Source organism: Glycine soja, chromosome 8 (genome assembly GCF_004193775.1).
Source record: "Glycine soja cultivar W05 chromosome 8, ASM419377v2, whole genome shotgun sequence".
Classification (NCBI taxonomy): domain Eukaryota; kingdom Viridiplantae; phylum Streptophyta; class Magnoliopsida; order Fabales; family Fabaceae; genus Glycine; species Glycine soja.
In genome coordinates, this window is record NC_041009.1 from 40,805,727 (window position 1) to 40,818,977 (window position 13,251).

At 34.0% G+C, this 13,251-nt stretch overlaps 1 protein-coding gene and 1 non-coding gene across 3 annotated transcripts; one reads left to right on the plus strand and one right to left on the minus strand.

Moving 5' to 3' along the window:
- Window positions 1–104: 104 nt before the first annotated feature.
- Window positions 105–178, minus strand: TRNAV-AAC. Its single transcript has one exon. It is a non-coding gene; the product is annotated as a tRNA-Val (tRNA).
- A 5,003-nt stretch (window positions 179–5,181) lies between these two features.
- LOC114423201 lies at window positions 5,182–12,611 on the plus strand. Of its 2 annotated transcripts, none has more exons than XM_028389860.1 (9): window positions 5,182–5,758; window positions 6,643–6,801; window positions 7,029–7,106; window positions 7,815–7,898; window positions 9,197–9,289; window positions 9,365–9,508; window positions 11,163–11,270; window positions 11,956–12,007; window positions 12,099–12,611. In XM_028389860.1, the coding sequence occupies exons 1-9, from the start codon at window positions 5,432–5,434 to the stop codon at window positions 12,125–12,127; spliced, it is 1,074 nt and encodes a 357-aa protein (XP_028245661.1). In that variant the 5' UTR covers window positions 5,182–5,431; the 3' UTR covers window positions 12,128–12,611. The 2 variants fall into 2 exon arrangements, with proteins under 2 accessions (XP_028245661.1, XP_028245662.1); XM_028389861.1 differs by having other exon boundaries at window positions 5,183–5,758; window positions 7,818–7,898.
- The last annotated feature ends 640 nt before the right edge of the window (window positions 12,612–13,251 follow it).

The window sequence follows — 13,251 nt, forward strand, 5'->3', positions numbered from 1 at the left end:
CCAACGACGTGGCCGTACATGATTGTCGTTCAAAAGAACAAAATATGAAAAAATGAGTGAATTTTGTGACCGAAAAGGAAAACACAAGATGAAAATTTCAAACATGGCTTCGCCCGGACTCGAACCGGAGACCTTCAGTGTGTTAGACTGACGTGATAACCAACTACACCACGAAACCGCATGATTTTGATGTTATTTAAATTGCTAAAACTCTTTCATATTATAATAAACAATTGGATCCTTCATGTATATGATCAGAAAATTAATTAAGTGCAAAAATATGAAATCAAGGGATGAAGATTATTAGAAAGTAGTAATTTATAAATTTTGTTCGATGAATGAAATCTCAGATGTAAATTAAAACTAAAAATAATTGATTGGTCATAAGAAAATTACAATAATCTTAATTTTGAAAAAATATTCTCTTTCTTCCTTTTTCCATAAATTGTTTCCTCACTAACAATGATATTTTCTAACAATATATCTTATGAAAGACCTATTAAATTAATTAAAACGTTGGAATAAAAAAAACTAGAAATAAATACATAAAATGATGAGAAAGATTAAAAAAGGAGAATTATGGAAAAAAAAATATGCTACGTATCAAAATTCTTATCATTGAGAGAAGCACCTTTGATCAAACGGATAATACTGAAGAAAAAAAAATAGTTATTGAAAATATGAAAATAAAATAAAATAACCATAACTCAAAAATAAAAAAATGGAGAATACAATAATATTAAAATAATAGAAATAAAAAAGAACACAAATATGACTTGGAAGAGAAGAAAACTAGAACAATAATTGAATGGGAGTTTTAAGGAGCAATGCAATTATATTTATGGATAATGTGTATAAAGAAGAGAGTGTGTAATTTTTTACATTTGAAATGCTATACTTTTACAATTAGATTACTTATATTAATGAGAGAACGGACAAGATTGGTTAGATGAAAATGAAACCACATCAAAAAAATTTATTTTTTTTATTTCCTATTTGTTCATGATTATTATTATTTTTGTTTTAAACATACATTTAAAAGTAAAATAGATAAATAAAAGTGGAGACAAAAAATAATTATATGGTATTTATCTACGGTTATAAATTAACATGTGCGTGTTATATTATCATAGGGAAACAAATAATCACAAAAGGACAGAGTATTAAATTTATAAGGTTTATTGAAACAATCATATTATTTTCCTTGTATTGGTCTTATACGTTCTCTACTAAAGTAATAAAAATACGATAAATATGCTTTTCAACAGATACTTAATCTTTCTTTTTTGTTTTCAAATAAATAAGTATATAACAAAAATAATGTTTGCAATTATTTCTCTTATCAATGCAAGAGGATCATTTGTGACTTTGTGGACATTGACCCTCTAAAATTCTTAAAAGAATTACTTCACGTGTAATTTAACTGACAAATTTTAACCATAATTTGCTTCAATGTCATATTGTAAAAAAAATGTTCTTAACACACCACCAGTTAAAAAAAAGTATTTTATTTAGAGAAAATGAAAAGTATTCATTATATTAGAAACATTAAAACATTTTACTATTTATTTTTTAAATTAATAAAAATATATTTAATAAGGTATATTAACTAGTATGATGTGTATTATATGTGGCTCTGTAAATACACATCAAATATAAATTAAAAAACAAAAAAATATATACATCTGAAAATTTTAATTCTATAAAATATTAAGTATTCGTTTTGTCATATTTATACTAAGGATTCAATGATGAGTGCCTTAAATTATTGATTAAAGAATTAAAAGTAAAAAATATTTATTATTATAAAAGAACATTAAAAAAAAATCATCAACAACACATTTTATGCATTCCAACAAAATTATTTTCTCTTTTAATTTCTTGATCAATATCTTTAAAAAAATTAATTAACATTTGGCATATACTAAATCCATTAGGGTGATGTAATTGTTTATTACTTGTTCCAACTCATGTAGTCTTTAGATTCAGGCATGGTAGTTAATAAACTCATGTCAGCACACCGACATCGGAATCCCTATTAAATAGCGAACGCCTTAAAAAATAAATTAAAATCGTACAATTTAAAATATACGAAGATTGTTTTATTAAAAAATATGGAGATTAAATTGTATAATTTAAAAATATGAGAAAATCAAGTAATTAAATATTAGGAGATCATCCAGTAAAAAATATATTAGAAGATCAAAATCACTCAAACACTATACCATAAGGATTAAGAACGCAATTAACTCAAATAATATAGAAATTAGATTTGAAAACTTATTAAATATTGGGAGATCAAAATCACTCAAACACTATGCTATAGAGATTACAAATGCAATTAACTAAACTAGATCTAAAAACCTTTTTGGCATAGAATGGCTTTAACCCTACTTGGGTTGACCTAGTAGTAGTTAGAAAATTATAATAATTTGCATGAGGTCTAAATTCAAACTTTGCTATTGTTACTGTAAAAATAATAATAGGGGAGCAACATGAAGATTAAGAACGCAATTAACTCAAATAATATAGAAATTAGATTTGAAAACTTATTAAATATTGGGAGTACATGAAGGTCTACCTAGAATGCATGGCCATGTACCTGCACTATGGCCCTTCCGTATACCTGCATGTATTCTATTTCACTGCCATTGCCTTCCATGACATGTAAAAGGTATGTGGGTTGAGCGAGGAGACCCAAGGAAAAGACCAACTGTTCATAGACAAAGTTGTGGGTACTCCCACCGTCAATCAGAATGACCACCTTTTGATCTGAGATGTAGCCCATGAGATGCAAGGTCCCGGGCGCGAGATGATCGGAGAGAGCATGTAAACTGATCTAAGCCTGCGAAGGTTCTAGGGAGTCCGACAAGTTCGACGCCATTTTCGTGACGATTAGGTCAGCATGACAGGTTTCCTCGTCATCAGTGATGAAAACAAAAAAATTAGACAGGTATTTGTGGCCTCAACTAAATTTCTTGTCACAATTAAAGCAAAGGCCCCTGGCCATCTCTTTCAGGGTTAAACGTTTACGAGGTACAGGTGGTGGTTTTGGTGGTGAAGGTAGTGATGGCACTTGGGTTGGGTTCCTGATAGGGTGATAATTTGGTGGAGCTGAAGAATGAATGGAAGGTTTGCTACGAAACATCTGGCAGTGCTCATTGAGTTTTTCTTCCTGAAGTCTAGATAAGGGCATTGCCTACACCAAGGTGAGTGGTTGTAGAGCTTGAACTTCCCGTTGGATTTTCGGGCTCAACTCGGACACAAAGCAACTAAGCAAGAATGGAGTACGGAGCCCAATGATTCGATAAGCTAGTGCTTCAAATTGAGATACGTAATTGTGTACCGTACCTCATTGCATCAATTTGAACAAGGTCCCAATAGGGTCCTCTAAGAAGGGGGAAATCGAGCATCCAGTGCATGCAGAAAACAGGGCCACAATGAAATTTGTCCACTCTTCGACATCCATTGAAACTATGCCAAAGCAGGTATTTCCATGTAGAAGGAGGCAATAGTCAACCCGTCCTGGTCTGAAGTGGCATGATATTCAAAGAATTGTGTTATTTTGAAGACCCAACCGGATGGGTCTGTCCCATTAAACCGTGGAACCTTAAGCTTTATATGGTGAAGGTGTGGTGTAGGTGATGGTGATGGGGCAGGGTTTGTTGAAGACGACGATGCAGGTGAGTTCTGATTGTGCTCCACAATGGTTATGCATTGGAGAAGCTCGTCAAGTCTGGTCATGACGTGATGCTAAGTTGTTGTGTGACTTGCTGCCAGCTTAGCAATGGCTTCTTCAATACGATCCATGTTTGACTTCGACCGAGTGGATTCAGCCATGGTGCTCTCAACGAAGGCACTCTCAATGAAAGCACCAAATGTGTTATGAATTTTAGCCCTAGGATTTAAGGACTAGGTTCCTCCTACAACAACAAAAGAAGGGAAATGAGTTTTGTATTATTCATATCCCATTCATTACAAAAGGCAACTATATATAAGCATTCTTGGTGTTGCTGCACGATATCATTAAGCATGATAGCAGAAGATAAAAGCAAAAACATTGATAGCAAAAATGGAATGCATTCGTGTTGTGCTTCTCGACAAGGGAACATGCATGACGGCAACATATTGTACCTAGCCACTAAATGGTTGGCAGCTCAACTATACCTAACTACTCTCCGTTAAATGAAATCAGCAAAGTATTGTGGCGGGATTATCTTTCATCTTGGTCTCAAGTTGTTATTAGTGGTGAGTGGTATGGTGCACAACTGGTCCTTCTCCTACCCGCTAACACCTTGATTAAGTCATTGATCACCTATTTATGATATTTTGTCATAATACAAATTTTAAGTTTCTAGCAAAATATTTTCAGGTTAAGGTCAATCAACGAAACAAGTGATTGGCAATTTTTAGAAAATGGATATTGGAATGAACCATGCACTATTTTAGTTGCCATCGGCTCAATCATAAAAAATGCACTTAATTTCTACATTGATTGTGGCGGCAACCAATGTATTGTTTTTTAAATCCACACCTTATTACTTTTTTTTATTTTTTCATTGAATCTTGTGATTTTGATTTTTTTAAATATAGAATTATTTTAAATCTTATAAATGTATAAAGTATTTTTTATTGCTTTATAAATTGTTTTAAATATTTTAAAATCTTATTATATAAATCTATTAAAAAATCTTAGTTATAAAAGTTTCTTAAAAAAATCTCATAAGTTATAACATTTTTACAAATTTTTTTAGAATTTATGAGATTTTTTTATACCAAAATAATATTTTAAAATTCTAATCGAATACATTTCTTTATGTAAAGTTTCAACTTTTATCGGTTAATTTAACTCAAGTATTTTTTCACTGGTCTTTCACTATTATTTGATTTTAAAAAAAGCTTTAAACTTAACAAAAATCTCTCATAATTGTACTTACAACTCACTCAAAAAACATAGTGTTTGTACCTCTAATCAGGTTTTTACGGTTAATTTATCATAAAAAATAAATAAATGGAAGGATCCAATTAAAAAAATAAAAATTTTAGGGATCTAATTAAAAGAAGAATTTTTTTTAACACCTAATTAAAAATTTGATAAAAAATACCAGAGTTCGCGTATCATTTTAACCTAAAAATAAAACTAAAAATGGTTTTAACCTGACCCTCAAAATGATCATGATTCATTGCCCAATAGTTCCTTGGACCAACTATTCATCAATTCAAAACCCGACCGGTTTAACACTGGATAGCAAAACGCCAAACCGTTCTCGTCGTCCTTCGTCTTTCCACTCACAATTCCCAACTTACCAACCCATTTCACTTCACTTCCCCTAGTCAATTAATCGATTCCATTCCACAATGCAGTTTCCTCCGCTTTCCCTGCAACCAAACAGCACCTAATTCCTTCCAAACTCGAGCCTTCTTCTCTGTCATGAACCGCTTGTCGCAGCTCTCATCGTACACCGCCGCCATAGTCGGAAGCACCGTTCGCCTCATCGCGAACCGCTCCCTGCGCCACCGGTGCTGCTCGTTCCCGGCGAAACCAGAGTACCGCGGAATTAGGTCTTTCCGTTCAGAATTCGCGTTGACCGCCGCTCGCTGCTACTCCGCCAAGAAAGGGCGCAAGAGCAAGGCGGAGCCTGAAGTGCCGGCGGTGGTGATGGAGCAGGAGAAAGACGCTTTCTACGTCGTTCGGAAAGGGGACGTTGTTGGAATCTATAACAGTCTCGCTGATTCTCAGGCTCAAGTTGGATCTTCCGTAATTTCTCTTCCCAACCTCATCATATAATTATGTTGAGTTCAATTTTTATAACACTATGACGTTTAAATGATTATTGAAAAGTCATCAATCTTATCCTACCTGATTAAATGTGATTGGATGATACTATTAGGACACTTTAGTTAAATTCAATTTCTTTTTATTTTTTAATCTTGTTTATAAGATGTTGGAGTGATTGGCATGATTAAGTATTTATTTTTTGTGTTGAGTCAGAGACTACGGGTGTTTCCTAAACCTACTGGATTAGAGACTAATCATGGTACGTGGCTGCCGCTGGCCCAAGGAAATTTCGCATGATTAAGTATTTTTGACTGTTTAGAAATTTTATTAGGTAGCAAAGTTAAAAAGTGAGGAAAATGTTTGATTGAAAGTTGAAACTGCATAGTGGTTTGATTAACAGCTATTTTGTTTGTTGGGTAAATTTCATTGATACCCGTGATTTCTTGAAATTTCACACCATACTCCTGCCTTTTTAATGCAAATAATAAACCTCTTACACAGAGTGTAATGTGTTTCTTGGGTAACAGGATACGCAGTATAATGTATTTCAAACAATTAAAGGGAGTTACTGAAGTCAGGGATTTCAAAACTCGCATTACAAGAGGTGTCAGTGTAATTTGCCATTATGTTTCTGATCTTTGTGAGCTTGATTTTTCTTTGCTAGCATCAAAATTCAAATTGCCTTTTTTTGTTAATATGTTTTTAGGCTACAACAGTCTCACTTCATTCCCATGCATGATAATTATCGTAACTGCTTGATTGGATGCAGTGGCTACATTCTGTTTTGTGCTCTTGAGGATGAGTTATTGGTTTTTTCTGTTGTAATAGGCTAAATGTATGCTTCCTTTCTTGTCACCTGGTAGGTATGCAATCCTCCTGTTAGTGTGTACAAGGGATACTCGTTGTCAAAGGACACCGAGGAATATCTTGTCTCACATGGACTGAAGAATGCTTTATACACAATTAGAGCTACTGATTTGAAAGAGGATTTGTTTGGCATGCTTGTTCCTTGCCCTTTCCAGGTAAATAGATGTTGCAATGCATTTAATTTTTGATGCTTTTCGACAAATGCATCTTCTGCTAAAACAATAGGATGGGAAAAGGTTACCATTAGATATATATCCCTGATCTCAAAGTCCATATCCTTAATTGCGAGTTTATGATCTCAAAGTCCATACCCTCTAAATGTCCTTTAAAGTTTGAGGTTTATTAATCAAGCAAATCAGAAAATCTTTAATGTATGTCTCAGGAACCTTCTACCAAAGAGGGCACATCAAATAAGGACGTATCTAAACAGAGATCTTTGGGAGTGCTTGCACAAGATGAGGTGAGTTCAGCACAATTTGGAACTACAACATGCTTATCTGGAATGCAAAGATCCAGGGGTTATATATCTGTTACTAAAATGTTACATTTGGCAGTTATTTTATAAATTATGAATTTATTATCACTTTTGTTACAATAATCAGTATCACATGCATCTTCTCAATTCTATAACTTCCATTTGGGAGAAGTATGTAATATCCTTGTTGTTTTAGGTAGCTGAGATAGAATATTCTAATGAGTTATGACACCCTCCCAAACTTTGTTTTCTTTCAACTGCCTTTATTAATCATAACTTTATGTTATAATTGACTGCAAGGGATTGCATATCATGGAACCTTATAATTGTTGTGAAGCATTGTATACACACTTAAATTATATAAGATGATGATGATGTGCAATTGACAGTGCTGTGTATGTCAGTAAAAAAATTACTTTATTAAAAGGCTTAGGTGAATGTTTGGTAATGAGTAATAAAAGGAATTAAAGGATTATGGGTACTGCCTTACTGGATTAACTGCTGCATTGGATACTAAACTTGATTTTCAGCTATAAAACCTTCATCCTAGAGTCTAAGTCAATTGTAACATGACAAAATGTTGTGGATCTAAGTGAAATATCTGTGAAACCAGTTGTTTTTACTTCAGTGCACTGTCCAAACTTGTTTTTGTTTTAAATGTTTTAATATATTTGAGATTCTTTATTTGCTTAGCAGAAAGTAATCTCTGAAGATCCCTTCAGAAAGCAAGTCAAGTTAGAATATGCTGAAGTGGCTGAAGCACCTTCACATGCAACTGTAAGTTGAAATGATACTGATGCAGGTGTTGTCATTTAACCATTAGTATATTAATCAGTAAACCAACAGGTGATAACCAGGGCCAATCACATTATTTATTGCTTTCCACTTTAACTGAAAAGTCAAGTTTTATGGAATGGTCTATGTTACATGGATACAGGTACAAGTAATGGGTACAATATGATATGTAAATACAGCAATTTTTAAAATAAAATAGGATATGGGTATAACAATATATAAATATTTATGTCTGTCTTATATTTTATTAATTTATTTTCTTTGTCTTATTTTTTTTCTCAATATAACCGATGCTTATACTTACTGATCTGTCATCATTATTGTATTATTATCCTAGCCAAATTTAAATAAAAGTGATATAATTCAAGTTATGATTATAAATCTGTCTGTATCCCAAAAACAAAAATTGTATACAAGAGGTTAAAATATAAAACATCTTAGTTTTGATATGGAGGCAGCCATAGTAATATGTGTATCAGTATTCGTTAAGGTACAATACAGATATGTTGCCAATTTTTTGGTATCTGTACATCAGAGGGAGTGGTCAAGTGGAGGTGCTGCCGTCATGGCTACTTGGTCTTGCCATTGCACCTTGAGGATGTTGACTAAAGTATTGGCTAAATGAACGAACATAACCCCTTCCAATTATAGGTCAATTGTAGAAAGAGAAATTCTGTCTCTTATTATCTCACTCTGTGAAAACTACATGAAAGTTTGTGGCCTTCTTTACACCTTATTCCATAATTATCTTATTTCTTTAGTTGGAATTTGTCCACTGATACACATCCTGGCATCCATGTCATTGTGTGATTGTATAATTTTTTTATTATGTAGCAATGCTCTTGCAAGAAACCTCCACGTGGATCAGAACTCTGCAAACTTGCAAACTATGAGGGGTAGTCTAAACTTAACCACTTGTTCGTGTACAGAAAATGCCCTTGTTAGGGAGTCAATATGCACACTTTGGTAAACTGACGGAGCCAAGTTGCTGAGTTTTGAACCACAGGGTTTTTTGCAATTGATTTATAGTTGAAGGGGCTTCCATGCATTTTAGTAAAAAATATGGGGTAACAATCAGAGATAATTACATTATTTCTTACTTATCATTTTAATTGCAGACTCAATTTATAGAGTGGTCATTGGATGGCTCTCTAATTGCTATTGTTGATTTGTGTAATCTTTGATTATGTTTTATGATTTATCTACTCATTTGATGTTTTTAGATCTCTAATAGTCACCTATCCTTTTTTGGTGAATCATAGTTATCTTTTCTTGTGCAGCGGACTTGTTTTGTTGAGTTTGATGGTGCGTCAAAAGGAAATCCTGGAAAAGCTGGTGCTGGGGCTATTCTGCGAGCTAATGATGGAAGCTTGGTATACATTTGATGTTTCTGTTTTAGTCATCATTGGCATACAACTTTAATCTCTTTAACAATTTTTACTTTAAAGATTTGTAGGGTGCGTGAAGGTGTTGGTATAGCAACAAACAATGCTGCTGAATATCGTGCAATGATATTGGGAATGAAATATGCTCTTAAAAAGGGATTTACTGGTATTTGTATCCAAGGTGATTCCAAACTTGTTTGCATGCAGGTTGGCCATTTTATATTCTTCTCTGTTATTTTATTCTAACATTATTAAATGTTAAATGACATTTACACCCCTTCACTTATGTATTTATGTCTTGGTATTCTATATCTAATTGCTCTTTTAAGGCTCTTTGATTTAAATATTCACATAAAAACTATACGTAAAATAAAACTAGTGTGGTGTTTCAACACCCTCCTCAACTCTCCGACTGGATTTACCCTGATCCAGGTAATGTTCACTCGTCCTCCTCCCACCATTCCCTATTGCTGGTTCCATTTCAAATGCGCTATTGACTGTGAGCTACTCATCTGAACCAATTTTAGAGAAACTACAGAAGAACTTTGACAAACTCAACAGTTGATGAAAAGATGGGCTGGTACATGTTGTCATGATTTGCACCTGAACATAGGAGATTGGGTATATGACTATATGTGCACCTCAGACCTTGCTGGCAATATCCTGCCGTTTCCACTATTAGCCACAAATTATGCTAGGCATATTTTGTCCTCTACCAAATTTTAGAGGAAATTGACCCAGTTACCTAGACCTTCCCCCAAATGCCGAAATTCACAATGTCTTCCTTGAGAGTTTACTCAAGCCCCACTATGGTCCACCACTGTCAATTTCTCTACCTGCTGAAATTGTTGACAAGGATCCAGTCCTTGAAACACTTGCAATTCTTGATTGGTAATGGGTTGATGATGCTGATGGACCAAAACAGCAGGTCCTCATCCAGTGGACTGGGATTCACCCTGAAGAAGCCACGTAGGAAGGCTACTATTATCCTAAATGATCTTGACCTTGAGGAAATATTGATGCCCCTTCCACCTTGAGGAAATTTTAATGCCCCCCTCTTCTATTTCTTATCCATCTGCATCCCTAACTGTCATTGTACATCTCTGTATTGAGTCAGTACCTGATATTAAATTTAGGGAATGAAAATATGAGTAGTTCTGTTACAGCTTTCCACCCTGTACTTCATATCTGAAGTTTTGTTTTTCCTGTCCATTTGGCAACAGCTAACTGCATGTAATTGGCAAATTTGCAGTGACTTGAGTACACTTTGAACACATTTCATTCTAGTATGATGTACCACAGTGAGCAAGTAAGCGTATGAAACCCATTTCAGAATAATGAAAACAGAGCTATGAAATAATCAAATGGGATGCGTTCCGAAGCATTCCTTGAGTTATTTTTTTCATTTAACAATTTAAGCTTATCCTACTATTTAATTTCCTTGATGAGAATTCAGGAAAGAAAAACAAAATAATAAAATAATCAATGAATTGCTAGATCATGTTATGCATATTGATGATAAAGAGTTGCGCAAATCCATGCATGCATTGCATGACTTAAAGCCATTTACTGTTCATCATATGATATGAATCGGTGGCTGGCTGAATTGTATCTAATTGTGTGATTAGAGTTGCAAATAGTGTGACTCTAACAACTAGGAATTTGGGGTAAACTGCATGACAGCAACCTGTAATTTCCATTTGATAATATTAACCAAGTACAGAACAAGCATTTGATTTCTTCGACAATCTCCTTAGCTTCTAACCTTGTTTGTTTTGCAAGTGTTTCGTCACTGTCTCACTGATTTCTATTATTTATTGTTTGTTTCTCTTCAATTTTCTCCTGCTACTGCATTAAGCAGATTGATGGTTCCTGGAAGGTCAAGAATGAAAACTTGTTTACATTGTATAATGTGGCCAAAGAACTCAAGGATAAATTTTCCTCATTCCAGATCAGTCATGTTCTAAGGGTAGGTATAGTTGACTGAGCTATTGATGTGTATGGAATATTTTTGGGCTTTATATAAGCAATTTTTAAATGCCTTATAGCATGTTTGGTATAACTTAAATATGGAGAAATAATTGTTTATTTTTCAAAAGCTTTCTTAGCAAGCAGGCAATAATAAGTTAATATATTTTCAAAATAAGCCAAGCCAAATGCACGCTTGTAGTTGTAAATTATCTTAAAGAGAGAAAATAAATGTTCACTATAAAACCGATCAAAATGTGAAATGAAGCATAAAAAAAAACAAAAAAATGCATTAAGGTAATGCCTTCTGTAACCTCTTAAAGGTGTGATTTCCTCCTAAAAGATTTTTATAAGTTGTATGAACCTTTCAACCCAAGGGGCCATCCCAAAAATCATTTAACACTAAAATTCAATGAAAGAAAGATTGTTTATTGCATCTCTTATGGTACAGAACTGTTGCATTGAATTCTAGTTGAATGTTTTTCTAACATCAATTTGTTGATGACTTGATGAGCATTATTTCCTTGATGGTAAACTCAACCATATCCTGAATTTTGTTTGCTAATTGATTGGTTTTCCCTTTTGGGAACTACGTATTATAATAAATCCCATCTTTACTTTGAGATTTTCTGTGGAAGGATAAGAGCCTTGCATTTAAATATTAACTTTCTGTTTCCCTTGTCAAGAACTTCAACTCTGATGCTGACGCTCAAGCAAATTTGGCTATCAATCTTGTAGGTGAGGTCTTGAGAATCTTTAATATTTATTCGGCTTTTAATATATGTGTATGTGCATGTATTTGACTATTCTACTTTCTCTGCTTCTACAGATGGCCAAGTCCAGGAAGAGTGTGTGTAATTCACTCATGGCCGCTGCTGGTTATGTTTTGGGTTTGTTGCAGAACACGCCTGCAATTTACAGATTACTCCTAAGAATTGGTGACCCAATTATTTAGCAATCAAACCCTAAGAATGAATTATTTTCTACTGGTCCTGGCTCCGTAGTCATAGTAACTTTTAGCCTCAGCGTTTTCAATTTCCATGATTTTTTTCCGCCATGGAGGATTCCTATCAGGACTTCTCAACACTGCAGTCACATCAAGTTAGAGTTTATCATTTTCATTCTTTAGCATATGGAAGACCTGAATATCTTACGGTCTATAGCAAAATGATACTTGTTCAATAACACTAATATTATCATACCTCTTAGTTGAAAGTACTGTTTCATTAACTTTTTGTATCCATTCGGACTCTTACTGGGTTTTAATAGTTACATTTTCAAGACGCAAACTTGGACTTTAGTTAAGTTAGAATATCCCCCTGCCAAGTGATTTACATGCTCAGTGGTGTTTCATTTACTGTAGTATTAAGATTTTGTTATCTGATGCATACAACTCTAACCTAATGAAGTTGATGTTGGGAGTTATATTACGGTTATGCATTGATGTGGATCAGCTTATATAGACACCATCCCCTGCCTGTCATGAGCAAATAGTGCATTTGAATGTTTCCTGCATCCGGGCTTCAAAGGGAAATTCTCATACAACTGTATTATATATATCTGCACCTGACATCTAATGATCTTTATTTCACGACGGCTTCTACTGTGCGTGACATAGGTTCTGCACGGTGGAAAAATTATTTGAGCCATACGATAAAAATGAAGGGCTAGATAGATAAGGGTGCACCAAGGGGTAGAAAGCAACATATATTTTTTTTATTTAAATATGTTTTTTATTTCTGTTATATATCTCATTTTTGTGTTTGATCACTGCTAAATTTTTTGGCTTTTAAGTGATGATATGTCTGTTATATATCTAAATTGGGCGATGGGGGTGGTGGTGGGATATGCCACCGGCGTAGATGTAGGGGTTGCGGCTGGTGGAGAAGATTTGGGAGAAGCAACGGGAGCTAGTGATTTCGGTACTGTGGAAGGTGCTTGGGCGACTGTAGTTGCCGGAGTGTTCGACGATGCTGCAGTGG

Bases quoted from the DNA above. Each gene is read 5' to 3' on its own strand.
- LOC114423201 (XM_028389860.1), top strand. From the start codon at position 5,432: ATGAACCGCTTGTCGCAGCTCTCATCGTACACCGCCGCCATAGTCGGA. The intron at 7,899-9,196 runs GTAAGTTGAAAT...TTTCTTGTGCAG, and splicing joins AAGCACCTTCACATGCAACT to CGGACTTGTTTTGTTGAGTT. The intron at 9,509-11,162 runs GTTGGCCATTTT...TGCATTAAGCAG, and splicing joins CCAAACTTGTTTGCATGCAG to ATTGATGGTTCCTGGAAGGT.